At 43.1% G+C, this 14,837-nt stretch overlaps 1 protein-coding gene across 2 annotated transcripts in view; it reads right to left on the bottom strand.

Annotated features, from left to right (window-relative positions):
* Positions 1 to 12,285, bottom strand: part of S1P (membrane-bound transcription factor site-1 protease) — a 66,538-nt gene extending 54,253 nt beyond the window's left edge. Inside the window, exons 1-8 of one of the 2 annotated variants that reach the window (XM_077647986.1) lie at positions 12,090 to 12,285; positions 9,245 to 9,396; positions 8,837 to 8,945; positions 8,588 to 8,664; positions 4,765 to 4,882; positions 4,062 to 4,172; positions 3,847 to 3,956; positions 2,646 to 2,762 (exon numbers count right to left, since the gene is read on the bottom strand). In XM_077647986.1, the coding sequence (XP_077504112.1) occupies positions 2,646 to 2,762; positions 3,847 to 3,956; positions 4,062 to 4,172; positions 4,765 to 4,882; positions 8,588 to 8,664; positions 8,837 to 8,945; positions 9,245 to 9,396; positions 12,090 to 12,156 (861 nt within the window). In that variant the 5' untranslated portion in view covers positions 12,157 to 12,285. Of the gene's footprint in view, positions 1 to 2,645; positions 2,763 to 3,846; positions 3,957 to 4,061; positions 4,173 to 4,764; positions 4,883 to 8,587; positions 8,665 to 8,836; positions 8,946 to 9,244; positions 9,397 to 11,385; positions 11,523 to 12,089 lie in introns of those variants that run through there. The other variant, XM_077647985.1, reaches the window with a different exon arrangement.
* Between the last annotated feature and the right edge of the window lie 2,552 nt (positions 12,286 to 14,837).

Here is a 14,837-nt window from a genome sequence, read left to right as displayed (position 1 = left end):
GGGCAAATTTTTCTGACCTCGGAACAAATTTATTCTGACTGAGCAAAATAGTATGCATTTATGGTTGAGAAAACAGTATTTAAATATTTTTCTGCTAATTAATTCAAGCTAATGATGGGCAGAGTGAAAAGGACTGGTTGGCACTGTTTTGAGTGAATGGTTGTGTAGCACAACCTCTAGTATCCACATCCAAAAATCAGTGCCGAGGCACACAGTTTACTTGCGAAATTGACTGCTGATGAGGACACCTGTGCAGTCGTCGACCGATTTTTCGGACTCGGTGGGACCCAGAAAAAGGCCCAAATAATCGAACAGTCGAAAAAATCCATGAGCTTAAAAAATATCTTCTGTCTGCGAAAAACCGGCTTTCAAAATCGCGACCTTTTCTGCTCCCCATGTTCTACTTGCAAGTGATAATACTGGACTGCCTCTGTGCCAGTCATGTTTTCGTCATGGCTGCACCACCTCACATCACAATACCTGACAGTGCGCTGCGGCCGCAGGTCATGCCGCAAACAAATGCCGCACGGAGCAGTCAGTTTCCGCGAAGATCGAGAGAGGTAACCTATGGGATGACGTGAGCAGAAGCGAGCGCTTCCCAATGCATCCCCCCCATCCCTCTCCACCTACATCACACCGGGAGTGGCGTCGTACAAAAGCTGCCCATTTCAATGCAATCACATGCTCTACCTGCATTCAATTCAGCTTTGGTTCACTGCACCACCTGCACCGGCTCATGGTGCGTTGCACCAACGCCCTTGATTCACAGCGCCCTCTGCACCGCCTTCCGCGATTGATTTTGGTGCAGCCTTGGTGCCGCTCTGGTGCAAGGTACCGCAGCACCAGCCGCCAAGGAGGTGAAAAAATGTTGTGCACATGCAGACGGCTTTCAGCAGACGACGCACAGACGACGCTAGCACGCTTGTAAATACTGGAGGTGAACTGAGGGAGGTCTTCACTGTCGTCAACGCGTCCTATGTCATTCTGCGAAAAAATGGCCCTCAAATATACGCGACAGCAGGTAACTTTCTGCGTTTTTTGTTGTACCTGCTACTTGTAACAGCTAGTTAAGACATCCGTGTGCTTGGGAGTTCACACAAAACATTTTTTTTTTTTCAGACGGCGCAGCAATGGTGCGTGGGCTGTTGGCAAAAAACGGGCAGGGCAAATCCGGGTGTGTTTTGCCGGCGCCGGTACCTCTGCCTGCTGCGCGCAGGCAGATGCTGCTGGTTTGGTTCGCCGCTGCCTGGTCATTCTGCTGCGGCTACAGGGATGCCGGGCCTCACGCTAAGCATCGAGGAAGCCCTGTGCTGCTGCCGAAGGAGTGTTTTTTTTTTTAAACTGCTTATAAAAAGCTAAATTAGTGAGGCAGCCGGGCTATCGGCGGTGATTTGTGGGCGCCCTCCCCTAGGCGTCGGAAAATATGCAGGGCCCTGAAGCGCGCCGAAAGTCCTTCAAACGACTCTCTAGAGAGTCTGAAGAGCCTCATGAATTCGAAATTGAAGTAGCAACTACAACCATGCTTCTATAGTACTTCGGAATTCGGCTGCAATCGGTCCAAACAAGTTGCGGTAAAGGACAGCACGGAGTCGGTTTCCTGGTATTCACTGTCAGAACAGCACAGCCACTCCATAACAAGGAAATATGTGATGTCGTCGTCGACGACCATGGCCAACTCCATGGCCGACGCAAGTCTCGTTAGGCATGAAAGCAACCGCACACAAAAAATACACGCGAGAACTCCCGAGAACTGAACCACTGAACACCTCCACTAGAATGTACTAGAACACTCTACCTCCACGGCGAGCAGACGACAAGACCTGCCTGCACGCGCTACACCTGCACCACAGAACTGGTTCTGCACCGCGCTGGCACCAGAGACACTTTTTCAGGATTGGTGCCGTGAACCAGCTCTGAATCGAATGAAGCTTCTTTGTAGGCCATCTCGATGGCAATGCAGAGCGTGCCATTATCTTAAGTGGCAACAATGAAGTACAAATAGCCAAGCCTATCCAAGACAGTCCGTCCGACTGACTTGGTTTAAATCCAAGATGGCGCCTTTTACAACAGCAGAGAACCATTTGGTTGTGACAGTGATGCCCGCTCGCATCTATATTAGGCCGAAAAAAAACAAACTTTCGGTTGAAAAACGATTTTCACAGCACTGCTGGCGTCCGAAAAATCGAACCTTTGAACTTCACAGAGTATGAAATATCGGTCGTGAAAATGTACACATTCATATGAGGTGCGTGGCGGTTCTCAGTGAAGTTCGAAATATTGTGCAAATCCGAATTATTGGAGTTCGAAAAATCAGTCGGCTACTGTATTTCGTTTTTTTTTTCTTTTCTAGTTTAAAAAAGCTCCCTTTTCAGTGAGAGTGGCCTCTTTGAGACTAGAACGTGGTACCCTATCAATACAGGCCAACTGCTCTTTGTCCTCAGTGTCTTTATAATGTATGTTAGGCATACACTTACCAGCACATATCAAAGCCCTTGCAAATGAACTACATATCTGCCTTTTGAATCTTGTCTACAAGTGCCATCCATACGACAGCCAGAAAATACCCACTGCAGTAAGTCGACACACCACTTGCATGTAATCTAAGCAAAGAAAGCAAAAGTGGCCAAGAAGACTGAAATTACTACCTTGTCTACAAATGGATGATCCATGAAGTCAGGCCCTCCAATGCTCAGATTAAGCACATTAATTTTTTTCAGGATGGCGTAGTTGAAAGCATCCAAGAACCAAGATGTGTACGACAACTATAATTTACAAAAAAGAACAGGTTTACATTACTAAGTGCAATCAATATGACATCATAAGATGAGCAACAAACACTATTGTGTATGGATGTACCTTCACTCAGCTCACAAATTTTCCCAAGCTATTTAGAACACACCTCAAAAGGAAATGCAACAATACGCCTTTCAGAAGCACAACTGACCACTCTTACTGAAACATAAAATGGTCCACAAATATCTGAAATTTTCAAATAGTGAATCGATTATCCTCCTACTAAATTCACTGAATTAATGAATCAAACATTACATGTTCAAAATTATTCAAAACAAATCAAATATGTTCTCAGGTTTTCAAATATTTTTTGAATAACTGACACGAAGTTTAAATAAAGCATGCCACAGTTTTCTTAGAGGACTGTTTAAAAATAGGGGTCCACTCCGAAGACAAGAGCATGCTGCCACAATCGGTTTGAGCAGCAAAGGGGGCTCAGCACTGCAACACTGTACACTCGTGTGGCGGTGTACATAATGTTTGTACATGGCCTCAAAGATCTGGCAATGCAGCAGGGCTCAGGCAGGTTCAGCAAACTCTGACCTGATGCCTAATCTCGGAATCCATGACCCATGCGCAGCTCTCGCCCATCTCATCTACTGAGATGTGGCGCTAGTTATTCGCTGCAATCACCATTAGCAAAGGGTAAAGTTTGATGTGAAGGTCATAAAGTTAACATACTAACTTCGTGTTGTGTAGCCCCTAGTGGAGTTCAGTGTTATGTCTTTTGACAGCCATGGCTACAACTCCATAGGTTACAGCGCCATACTTAAGTGCAGCTGGTAGCACTTAGTTATTTTGCATGATTCTTTGTTTTGTGCAAAAATTCATACAAGTAGCAAATACTATTCGTAAAAATAGTCAATTTGAATTTGATTCAGTTTTGAAAAACTACTATTCGCACACCCCTATCCACAACTCAATGTGGTAAAGTTCAATTACTAGCAAAAAAGAAAAAGTAGCAAAAACAGCCATGCAGCAATTAAGACTAAAAGGCAACCAACTGAATTTGTAACTTCTAATGCGCAAGCAGCTAGAACACAGTACACTTGCCTGGTCCTTATTGAAGACACGATACACATGCAGCTCTGACTCAGGTGCAAAGCCTAGGCAGTCGCGGCTGCTTGCAATGACGCCAGCAACAAAAGTACCATGGCCTAAACCTGCAAGCACATTTAATATGAGATCCTCATAGTTCCACTTGACACCACTACACACAATTATTTGGTAGCACTGCATGTACAAAGGGCTACTTAGTGAAAACATACCATCATCAAGCATCTTTTCGTTCGTCCAATTGGTCCGCTCTTTGACTTTCTTAAAATGAGGGTGATTCTTCGGAAGCCCAGTGTCAAACACTGCTACCTTCACCTTGGCCCCTTAAGATAAAAAGAAAAGGGGAAAGATGTAAATGATAAGCTTCTTAATTAGCATTCATAGTATGTGAAGAAGAGTTGCTTACCACTACAGAGGCATACCTGAAACAAAGGTTCACATTTGTACAACCTTCAAGTGTAAATCACTGGACTCTTACAAGCCAAAGCAATGTTGTGGGCTGCGAGATAAGCTGTGACGAAGGGACCTGGATTAAATTTGCACACTGGGGTTTACTTCAATAACATGCACTGAAACATGAGTATGCTGGTGTTTTTTCACTTCACCTCTGTTGAAATATGGCCCCTGTGGCTATGACTGAATTGTAAACTCATGCTCAGCTTCCAAACTCCATAGCCGCTGAACCACCGTGGTGGGTAGAAGCCCTGTGCTGCCTACTAGAACAGATCCCGTCTACCACGTACCAGTATAAATATTTTGGAAATATAAAACTTACACCAGTTGTAGTAAGCCAGTTGAATGATGGCTATCAGTAATATTTTTATAGTGGCAATCCATTAACTGACACAAGCCAGTGCACACAACAAATGTTTAACCTGCTGTAACACAGTCTGGCTACAGATTAAAACTGCATACCTCTGATTCCAAGATTCCAGAGGACATCAGCTTGAAGAGCCTTTGTGATCTGCCTGGGAATGACACGCATAAGCTTGCGCTGTGGGCTGCGCTCTGGTTCGTGTGCAAATGCACTTTCCTGTGCACCAAAAAAACAAAAATGCCCACTGCATATACACACAACACAAAAAGAATCTGCACATACACAAGCAAAATGCTGGGCGAAACTGCTGCAGCAATGAATTCCCACCGACCACCCACAGACGCCCCTAAACTCTGTCAAGGACATTTTCCTCATCAACTACTTCGTCTTCCTATTCTTTTCAGCTCGCCTGGATAACATGCACATTCTATTCTCTGCACACTTATGAAAACATGGGTGGTCTTTATTGTTATACAGGTAAGCTGTGCAGTGGTGGGTGAAAAAAATCTAGAAAACTAGAGAAAATATAGGCATGCAGCACTATGACTGTCACACTTACATGCCAAGTGATGTCAATAGTTCATTTAACATGAACCTTTCCTTGCGTGAAAAACTTTTGACAGTCCTCAGCTGCTCTCACTTCACTCTCAAATTATGCTAGCAATATGCAGCCCTTTCCCTGCACAACATGTAGTGATCATGCAGAATAAAATGCTACCCGGACATGTCCTTTTGTGCTTTGTCACTTCATTTCGAGCAGCCTTCACTGTGTTTTGTTCTCAGTTTGAATGCACAGAAAGCCACAACTAAACATTTGTTTGTTAGCAAAATTTTCTAAAAAAAAATCAGAAAGGAACTTTACACACATAAGTCTTCTCCAAGTGAGAATGAATGACTAACAAGTGGAGGGCTCCAAATCAACTTTTATCGCCTGGCGTTCATTAACATACACTGAAATCTCAGTACATGGGCATTTCTGCATTTTGCCTCCACCAAAATGTGGCCTCCACAGCCAGATCAAACCCACCAACTCATGCACAGCAGTCAAATGTCACAACCATGGAGCCAAAGCGGCAAGTCATTCATGTAAGCCTTTCATGTGACAGGCAATATAGCATACGGCACTTGGCATCAATTTCTAACCAATGCCGAGCTCTAAACACTATAACTCAATTTCTACACCTAGAACTGTTTTTAGAACTTAACCATTTTCTTTTTCTCCTCACATATGAGTGCATGGAAAGTGATATTTAAACTCAAAATAAATTCCAATCGAATAGTACCAAGTACACAGTGGTGAAAAAATTTCAGTGTTTAATCAAAGTTGATAAAACCCAAAATATGACGTATAAAGTGCTCATAGGAGGTCATACTTAAAAGAATGCCCACAAATATTCTTTTGCGTAGAATATATAGACGAGATAAATCACTGGAACCAATGATGTCCAGCTAAAGACCTCTTACATCAAAGTCAAAATGTGGATCAACTGTCAGAGACATTATGCAGGCCTTACTCAGTATTTTTGCGCACAATTCTTTCCCCAGCATGGTACATAATGAAGCAAATAGACACTTATTTTCTGGGCTCAAAATGCTATGTTATCTAGTAACACATGTTGCACCTTGATTTTTTTGTCATAATGCCAATTTCCTAGACATTGCCTCAGCTAGATGCGAAACATCATGAAGCAATTTCTTGCTTCTATTACACAGTACAGCCTCCTATTTTTTCATGTCTTCAAAAAGATCCATGATCCCAGAAACTGGCTCGTTTAAGTACCTCCATGTAGTCTGCAAGATGGCAGCATAGGGTTGCTTGGCAAGAAAAAGTCCGTATAGAACTTTTATATACTGGAATTTATGCAAAGTGCAGTTTCATCAGACATGTCTCCAGAAAAGATGCATCTGTGCGTGCGCTGCTTGCCTCATGCAAGTGCACAAAAAAAGCCAGCCGAACTGACCAGGTGATGTAATCACTGCAAATTAAGATCAGCATGTCAAACAGGTGACAGCATTGGTGTAACATTAACACTGTATGAGCAAGACACTAAGTACCACAGCACGTGCAGAAATTGATAAACAGTTCAAAAATGAAGGAATATTAAATAAAGGACATCTTGCGCGGTGCATTTTTACATATTATGCACCAGGATTAGACCAGCTAATTTTTACTGCTGAGTGCCATGTCCTATGACACACCATTTCTTCCCCAGCATAGAAAAGGAAAAAAAAAGAATACATGATGTGCTCACATGAAGACTGACAGGCCAAAACTGTGCAGGCAGATCAGTGTAATACTGTCATGCACTGACATTTTGAATGACTCAAGGCACCAATGCAGGCTGCTCTCTCTTTTTGGCATGTCAGACAGGATCCAAATTACCATGTATAAATTCAATGGGCATGACCATTAGCCAAGACATTTTTGCACCCATAATTGTCCATTCTAATGCCTCAGGTGCAAAAGCATACTTCAGATTTACTGGTCATTATTTGATCTCAATTTTAAACTAAAATATCTGCACACATCCACTTTAAGGTAACTGCAATACATACGTAAGGAGTGATAAAATGAACTTTCAACAAAAACTCCACTCCATTTGAGAAAGGAACGAGTCAACGGTACAAATTCTTCAGTTCCCAAATGCATTTTTGTAAAAGACAAAATCTTTTGGCCTGAACAAGCGTCATATTTTTGTGCGCTTTTGCACATTTTCTGAGATGCACATTTGCACATGCACATTTTCTGAGATGTGTGTGCATCAGCCCACTACGTGTCATATATATGTAAAAGCCAAAAAGTTTGCCATCTGCCATTTTTCACAAATACCACAAACCAGTTGAGACAAAAGAAAGGTCAAGGTGCTAAGTGTATTTCTTGTCTTTTCTACACTGGCTAGCATACTTGGCAACCAGAATTTTAAAAATTCCTCCACGCCAATTAATGGCCTATTCAGGGGCAAACACAGCACACAAAGTAGCATATTATGGCCTAGATTCTTTGAGAAGTAATTTAACATTGACACTTGCTTGGATTTTCAGGAATTAATAAGAAACTGCTGTCAGCTATGAGTACAGTTTTCGCAGAGGGGAGCCGTGCAGTGGATCCACCAGGCTATGCCAGCTGCCAGATGGCAAAGCAACCAATGTTCTGGCCCGGTGAATAGACAAGTTGCACAGTTGCTTTGATAATTACTGACACATTTTCTCAGTGTTTCTTAGCAAGAGAAGTGATGAATACTTCTAGTGACTTGTAATTTCAATGAGCAGGCAAAACGGCATCTTCAAAGCTACCCACAACTTGCTCGTCCACTGAGCCAAGCCATCGGTTGCTTCATTAGGCAAGCGGAGGAGTCTAATGGATCAGCTGCTCGGCTAGCCTGTTCAAAAACGTGCTCGCAGTTGGCAGCAGTTTTTCATCATTTACAGGCAATCCAGCCAAGTGGCAACGCTGAATTACGTCTAAAAAAACGCAGACTAAAATGCTACTTTGCATGAGATGTTTGATCCCGAATGGACCAGTAGTTGTCGTAAAGAAAATTTTTTAAAATCCCACAGCAAAAATATGCATGTATGTGTATTGTCCTCTCTGGTTTTTGGTGTTGCAATGCGAGAAATACATGAAAATCACTAGCCTCACAGTATGTCCAAACCAGTCTGGATATTGCATATTACGCTTTTCTGTCCAAAATTATTCAGGCTGGCTTCAAGAGGATAATGCAAGTGCAATGCCTTTCTTTTAAATTACTCGTTTTTTCCTTTTTTGTGTATGTGGAACAACAATATAGACAACTGCCCTTTTAACCCAGCTTACAGAAAAATAGAAAAGTTTGTGAATATAATAGCAGGTACATGCATTCATAATCACTGCTCTTACAGCTTGTACCACACTTTTAACAATAGAAAACACTCAGAACATACCCAAGCAAGGCTATTTCTTGTTGAAAATGGGCGTGATGAGTGCCAACATGAAAAATCCTTGCAATGTGCTTCAGAGGCTACGAAGAAAATGACAACATTCAGAACAAAGGAATATATTCATATGCCAAAATTATAAGTCAAAACAGAAAGTCATGTGAAGTGAATAAAAGTTAAGCAACGACCTCAACTTGACATTACACTAGGCCTTTCAAATGTTGCTTAAAAATGAAAAGGACAAAAAGTACTTGCCATTCAGAAACTTGAGAGTACGAGTTACACTCCTTTGTGGTGTAACATACTTGACCAGTGGATGGTCCTTAAGAGCTGCCAGCCCTTCTTCAACAGTTCCTTCAAGTAGCTACAAGTAGGACAAAGCAATGCACTTTTTTTACTTTACCATTACATCTTCAGCTACCCAACTTTTGAATGTTGAAATTATGACCAGGACATTACAATAACTTTTGCACAAATGCAGTCACTAAAAACACAGTGATCAATGTGGCGATTACACTCATCCTTCAAAGCGCGTAGATGAGATTTCATAGAAACAAGTTCCAAAAAAAAGGGAGGAAAACTTATCTGATGAAAATTTACTCAGTGGTGGAAATAAACATTCAATGAAAAAAAAAAGGGGCATGCAATCAAGCTTCCACATACCTTGATAAGTTCGAAGTCGCTGGGAAAGTCAGCTGCCGCATTCTCGCGAGGCAGCCGCTCCCAGTTACCAATACCCGATGCTCTGAGGGCTGCATCGATGAACTTGTCTCGAGCATTTCTCCGGTAATAGTGCTTGAATGTGACAATGTACTCTAGAATCCATAAAAGGCCTCATGTGTAAATCAAACAAAACCAACAAAACAATTGCAAGCTTGTTAATAAACACAGCTCAGCACAACTGGCTAAACAAAACTCATGCCCCTTGCACAGCACACAGAAGAGTTCATCATTATTAGAAAATCTTCTCAAAATCATCGCATACATTACATGGTCACCTAGCTTTTCTGGGACTACATTATCTATTCCAAAGGTTTGCAGATGTTGGACCCACAAAAAATGCTAACTGTAGTCTACTGTGACAAAGGAGACCTGAACTGAATGGTGCAATCTGAACTTATACTTTTGGCTCATGCATCACACCCATTGTTATCATGGTACCTATCAAGGATGAGCAGCAATTCACACTTTGTGGGCCTGGCATTCCACAAATTTTTCATGCTAATAGCACATATAGGACAAGCAAAATATTCAATTCATATCTGTACTTTCAACTCACAAGATGATCTTTTTGAAAGTTTGCTTTAGTAAATTAAATTTTGGACAGCAAAAATACAACTCTAATTTGGTAAACATTTATAAGAATTACAAGAAATAAGAATTGTGAATTGTGGGGTTTAACGTCCTGAAGCATCACATGAGCTATGAGGGACGCTGTAGTGGAGGTCTCCAGCTTAATTTAGACCACCTGGGGCCCTAGAACATTCGCTGACATCACACAGCAAATGGGCGTTATGTATTCCACTTCCATCAAAATATGGCTGCCGCAGTCATATTCTGGATAAGCTAAACAGACAAAACTGAGACTGGTATGAAGCTGTAAAAATTACATGGTAACGTTTAAATATGTGATTAACTATACTTTATCTCAACACAGTACTTTTGCTCTTCTCATTTGCTCTTCCCTTTAACAGAATTTAGCCACTGAAAAGTAATGAAATTCCAACAAAAAGACCACTGTCCTGTTAAATCAATACAAATGATATCTCACTTCTTAGAATTATGAAGAATTAAAACTAGGGGTTGAACTTTTTGGCACAAACTGAGAAAAAAAAAAAGGAGGATAAAGGTACACCGAATTCACTTTTCAAAATTCAGTTTTAGCTGAAAAAGGTCAGTATTCATGGCATGCAAAGCATAGCTAGCCAGCTGTTAATTACAAGCTAAACTCCGTCAAAGTTCAAAATTAACTTGAAAATTAACTAAGCAGGGAAGCCAGGGGCATAATGCAACTGTGGTATTGTTGAAAAAGCAGCACAGCTGTCTGATTTGAGGTACTGCTTTACTAGTTTACACGCCTCTGCAGACTGGGAAGCAGCACCTCCTCACCTCCTGCTAGCTGAGCAGTTTGTTCACTGTCACCACCCACTTACACATGTGCAATTACAGGTGCATGTAATCATGTAACTGACGCAAAACAGGAAATGGGCATCACAGAAAACTATCATGCTCTAGCTACTGCGACGACCGAGTGGCAATTCCATCACTGCCCACAACACGCAGACCATGTGACGTCCTGCCCTCTCGCTCAACCCAGCGAAACAATCCAACAATAATGTGTGTAAGCCCAAGCCCATTTCTTCCTCTTGATTTTGACTAGGATGTCATTAACCCGCGTCTGTTCCCTCACCCACTTTGCCCGCTTCTGGTATCTTAACATTACACCTATCATTTTTCTTTCCATGGCTTGCTGCGTTGCCCTTAACTTAAGCTGAACCCTTTAGCCTCCACGTTTCTGCCCCGTAGGTGAGTACCAGAAAGATACAGCTGTTGCACACTTTTCACTTGAGGAATGGCAATGTACAAGTTAACACACACCGAAGGTGCTAAAGGGGACTTGAAATTCTGTTGACATTGTTAGCATTCTGTGAAGCAAATACAGTTTTGCTGCTAAAAGTTCACAACATGCCACTATGTATGACACAGCATTCCCATTTCAATAGTATTCAAGTTACACCTACAGCAAGGTCAGACCGCTGCATTACTTCTGCAAAGTTTGAAAGCAGGCGCAAATTAGACCATACCGTTTCGCACAACTGAGGTGGAGTACTGCAGGAGAACCCTTTTCTCAGCATGGCTGACATTGCACATTGAGTCTGCTAGTTGGGCTTTCAAACCGCTCATCGCTCCAGTTGGAGCACAAAGTGACCACAAAACAGGCAACCAGGAGAGAAAAAGAGGACTTCTCCTGCGCTTCCAGTGCGTCTAATGCTTAAAGGATCAGAGAATTGGGCAGTCATTTCGTCATTTTGTCATAAGTGCTAGCTGCTTCATTTGCTAAGGCAATGTACAAAGCACTCAGGCCAGACTAAAAGAACAGATAGTACAGTGCCTTTCACAAATGATGCCCGCAAATACGGGGTTATCAAGGCCACAAATGCAACAAATACTGTTCTTGGATGTCTGCACATGTCCATAATGTACACAGTGTATCACCTCTCCATCAAGACTACACTTGAGTGGATGCAAAGACATGTGCATTCAATGAGCAAAGGGTAACACTGTCAAGAGAATGTCAAGTCCCCTTTAGCACCTTCGGTGTATGTTAGCTTGCACATTGCCATTAAACAAAGATACTACATTTGGTGAGTTGAACTCAAGTTCATAACATGCCACTATGTACGACACAGCATTCATACTTCAATAGTATTCAAGTTACTCCTACAGCAAGGTCAGACCGCTGCATTACTTCTGCAAAGTTTGAAAGCAGGCGCAAACAAGATCATACCGTTTCGCACAACTGAGGTGGAGTACTGCAGGAGAACCCTTTGCTCAGCATGGATGACATTGCACATCGAGTCTGCTAGTTGGGCTTTTAAACCGCTCACCGCTCCAGTCGGAGCACAGAGTAACCACAAAACAGGCAGCCACAACAGAAAAAGAGGATTTCTCCTGCGCTTCCAGTGTGCCTAATGCATCTAATGCTTGTAAAAGGATCAGAGAATTGGGCAGTCATTTCGTCACAAGTGCTAGCTGCTTCATTTGCTAAGGCAATGTATAAAGCACTCAGGCCAGACTAAAAGAACAGCAAGTACAGTGCCTTTCACAAATGATGCCCGCAAGGCCACAAATGCAACAAATACTGTTCTTGGATGTCTGCACAGGTCCATAATGTACACAGTGTATCACCTCTCCATCAAGACTACACTTGAGTGGATGCAAAGACATGTGCATTCAATGTGCAAAGGGTAACGCTGTCAAGAGAATGTCAGGTCCCCTTTAGCACCTTCGGTGTGTGTTAACTTCTACATTGCCATTAAATAAAGACACTACATTTGGTGAGTTGAACTCAAGTTCATAACATGCCACTATGTACGACACAACATTCATATTTCAATAGTATTCAAGTTACTCCTACAGCAAGGTCAGACCGCTGCATTACTTCCGCAAAGTTTGAAAGCAGGCGCAAACAAGACCATACCGTTTCGCACAACTGAGGTGGAGTACTGCAGGAGAACCCTTTGCTCAGCATGGATGACATTGCACATCGAGTCTGCTAGTTGGGCTTCTAAACCGCTCACCGCTCCAGTCGGAGCACAGAGTAACCACAAAACAGGCAGCCAGGACAGAAAAAGAGGACTTCTCCTGCGCTTCCAGCGTGTCCTCAGCTTCATGGTGTCGCAGCGATGAACGCAATCGGCGTTTCTTGCAGCTGCTCACTTCGACATCAACAAGCATATTCAGCTAATGTGACAATCGCATCCACGCACGTGCAATGTGGGAACTGAAAATGAACGAAAAAAAAAAATATGTGAACGCCTACGATCACACATGGGCGCCTAACAGTTTGCTTAACACTGCATACGAAATTTTGTCGCAAGAAACCGGCATGTCATCACCTTTGGTGTGCAAAAACTTAATTATAACATGCGATCTTTCTGTGCTTCATGAGAGATAAACCAATAAGACATGCTAAACACATCACGAACGCTCAACAGCAGCAAGGTAGAGCCCCAACTACCTGATGATGTTTCGTCTTTGTCCCTCTATACACCATGAACTAAACGAAAGCATCTGTGATGGCTTGCAAGCTGCTGGTTTAATTCCATGCATTGCAAGATCAGAAATCAATCACAGACATGCTCCCACAACTGCCCTAATTTGACGCCTTCGCAAACACAGCACCCGAACGGCCATTTTTAAAGATGACTCCTAGCTGAACATGGTTGCCAAAAGAGATCGGTCAAATAGTCAAACCGCCAAACTTGCACGTCCAGCAACGCTACTTCCAAGCAGTTACACTTTTACCAATGAAAACGATGGCTTATTTTGTGAGTTTCCACCGTATATGGGCATGAGCAAGCAGTGTTTGTACAAGCAGTACAGCGGTGCTAGGCAGTCTCGAATGTCCGCGTTTGCTGACTTGTGGAAACAAAAGCGCCCCACGAAGCACAAGAAGGGCTACGCAACGTGTAACAAATAATGTCTAGAAGAAATCTATTTTCCGATGTTCTGCAGACAATGAGGCAAAAAGAAGTGTTATATCCCTTCTAATGCTCCGCCAAAAAAGATCTAGAAAACTTCTTCGCAAGAACACAACACGCTAGACGAATTGACTGAGGCCCATCGTAGAATGCAAGAGCTCAGGCTCACTAGAACCAATGCGGGTAGAGCAATCCTAGAAAGGCTCGAAATAAACGCGGAACCGCTTAACGCGGATACTCGAAAAATCCCGTCCAACCTCCGAAGGACAATCACGGTAAAACCCTTACCGAAAAATATGCACCCCGTCCATCACGAAGGAAGACGCAAGGCCAGAGCAAAGGCCCTAGCTAAGAAACTTGAGGGCCGACAGGACGTAGTCTACGTAGACGCGGCAGCTTACCCAACACCCGAGAAAGCATTCACGATAGCCGCGGTGACCGAGGAAGGCCAACTCATAGCAGACGCGACAGTACACACCAACACTTCAGAAATAGCCGAAGAAGCGGCAATCACCTTGGCGTTGACAAACCCGCGAGCAGAAGTGATTGTCAGCGATTCAAAAGCAGCCATTGGCAATTTCGCCAAGGGCAGAATATCTCCCATCTCCTTGGGAATTCTCAGGAATTACCCGAAAGACAGGACAACATGGAATTGGTTTGGGTACCGGCTCACTCGTCAAACCCGGGGAACGAGGCAGCCCACGATAAAGCTCGAGGATCTATTGGCCGAGCTGTGGACGCTATCTCGGACGTCGAAATGACGAGAGACCGCCTTAATCCTACCACGAGATTACTCGGCATTACAGGCTAGAAAGGCTAACCTTCCCTGCTCCGCATAAAAGCCTAAACAAAGAACAGGAGGTACTGTGGAGACAACTTCAAACAAAAACTCTCCCTAATCCAGCTGTCCTAAGCCATGTGTACCCGGATAGATTTAAGCCGGAGTACAGCAAATGTGGCGGCAAAGCCACCGTAGACCACATCTTTTGGGACTGTCCGAGAGATCCCACACCAATATCGCTCAAGAGGCTCGCGCTCCCGGGCCCGTGGTA

The sequence above is a fragment of the Amblyomma americanum genome, chromosome 1, assembly GCF_052857255.1.
Source record: "Amblyomma americanum isolate KBUSLIRL-KWMA chromosome 1, ASM5285725v1, whole genome shotgun sequence".
Taxonomy (NCBI): domain Eukaryota; kingdom Metazoa; phylum Arthropoda; class Arachnida; order Ixodida; family Ixodidae; genus Amblyomma; species Amblyomma americanum.
Note: the sequence above shows the minus strand (reverse complement) of the source record. Positions and strands in the feature narration are given on the sequence as shown.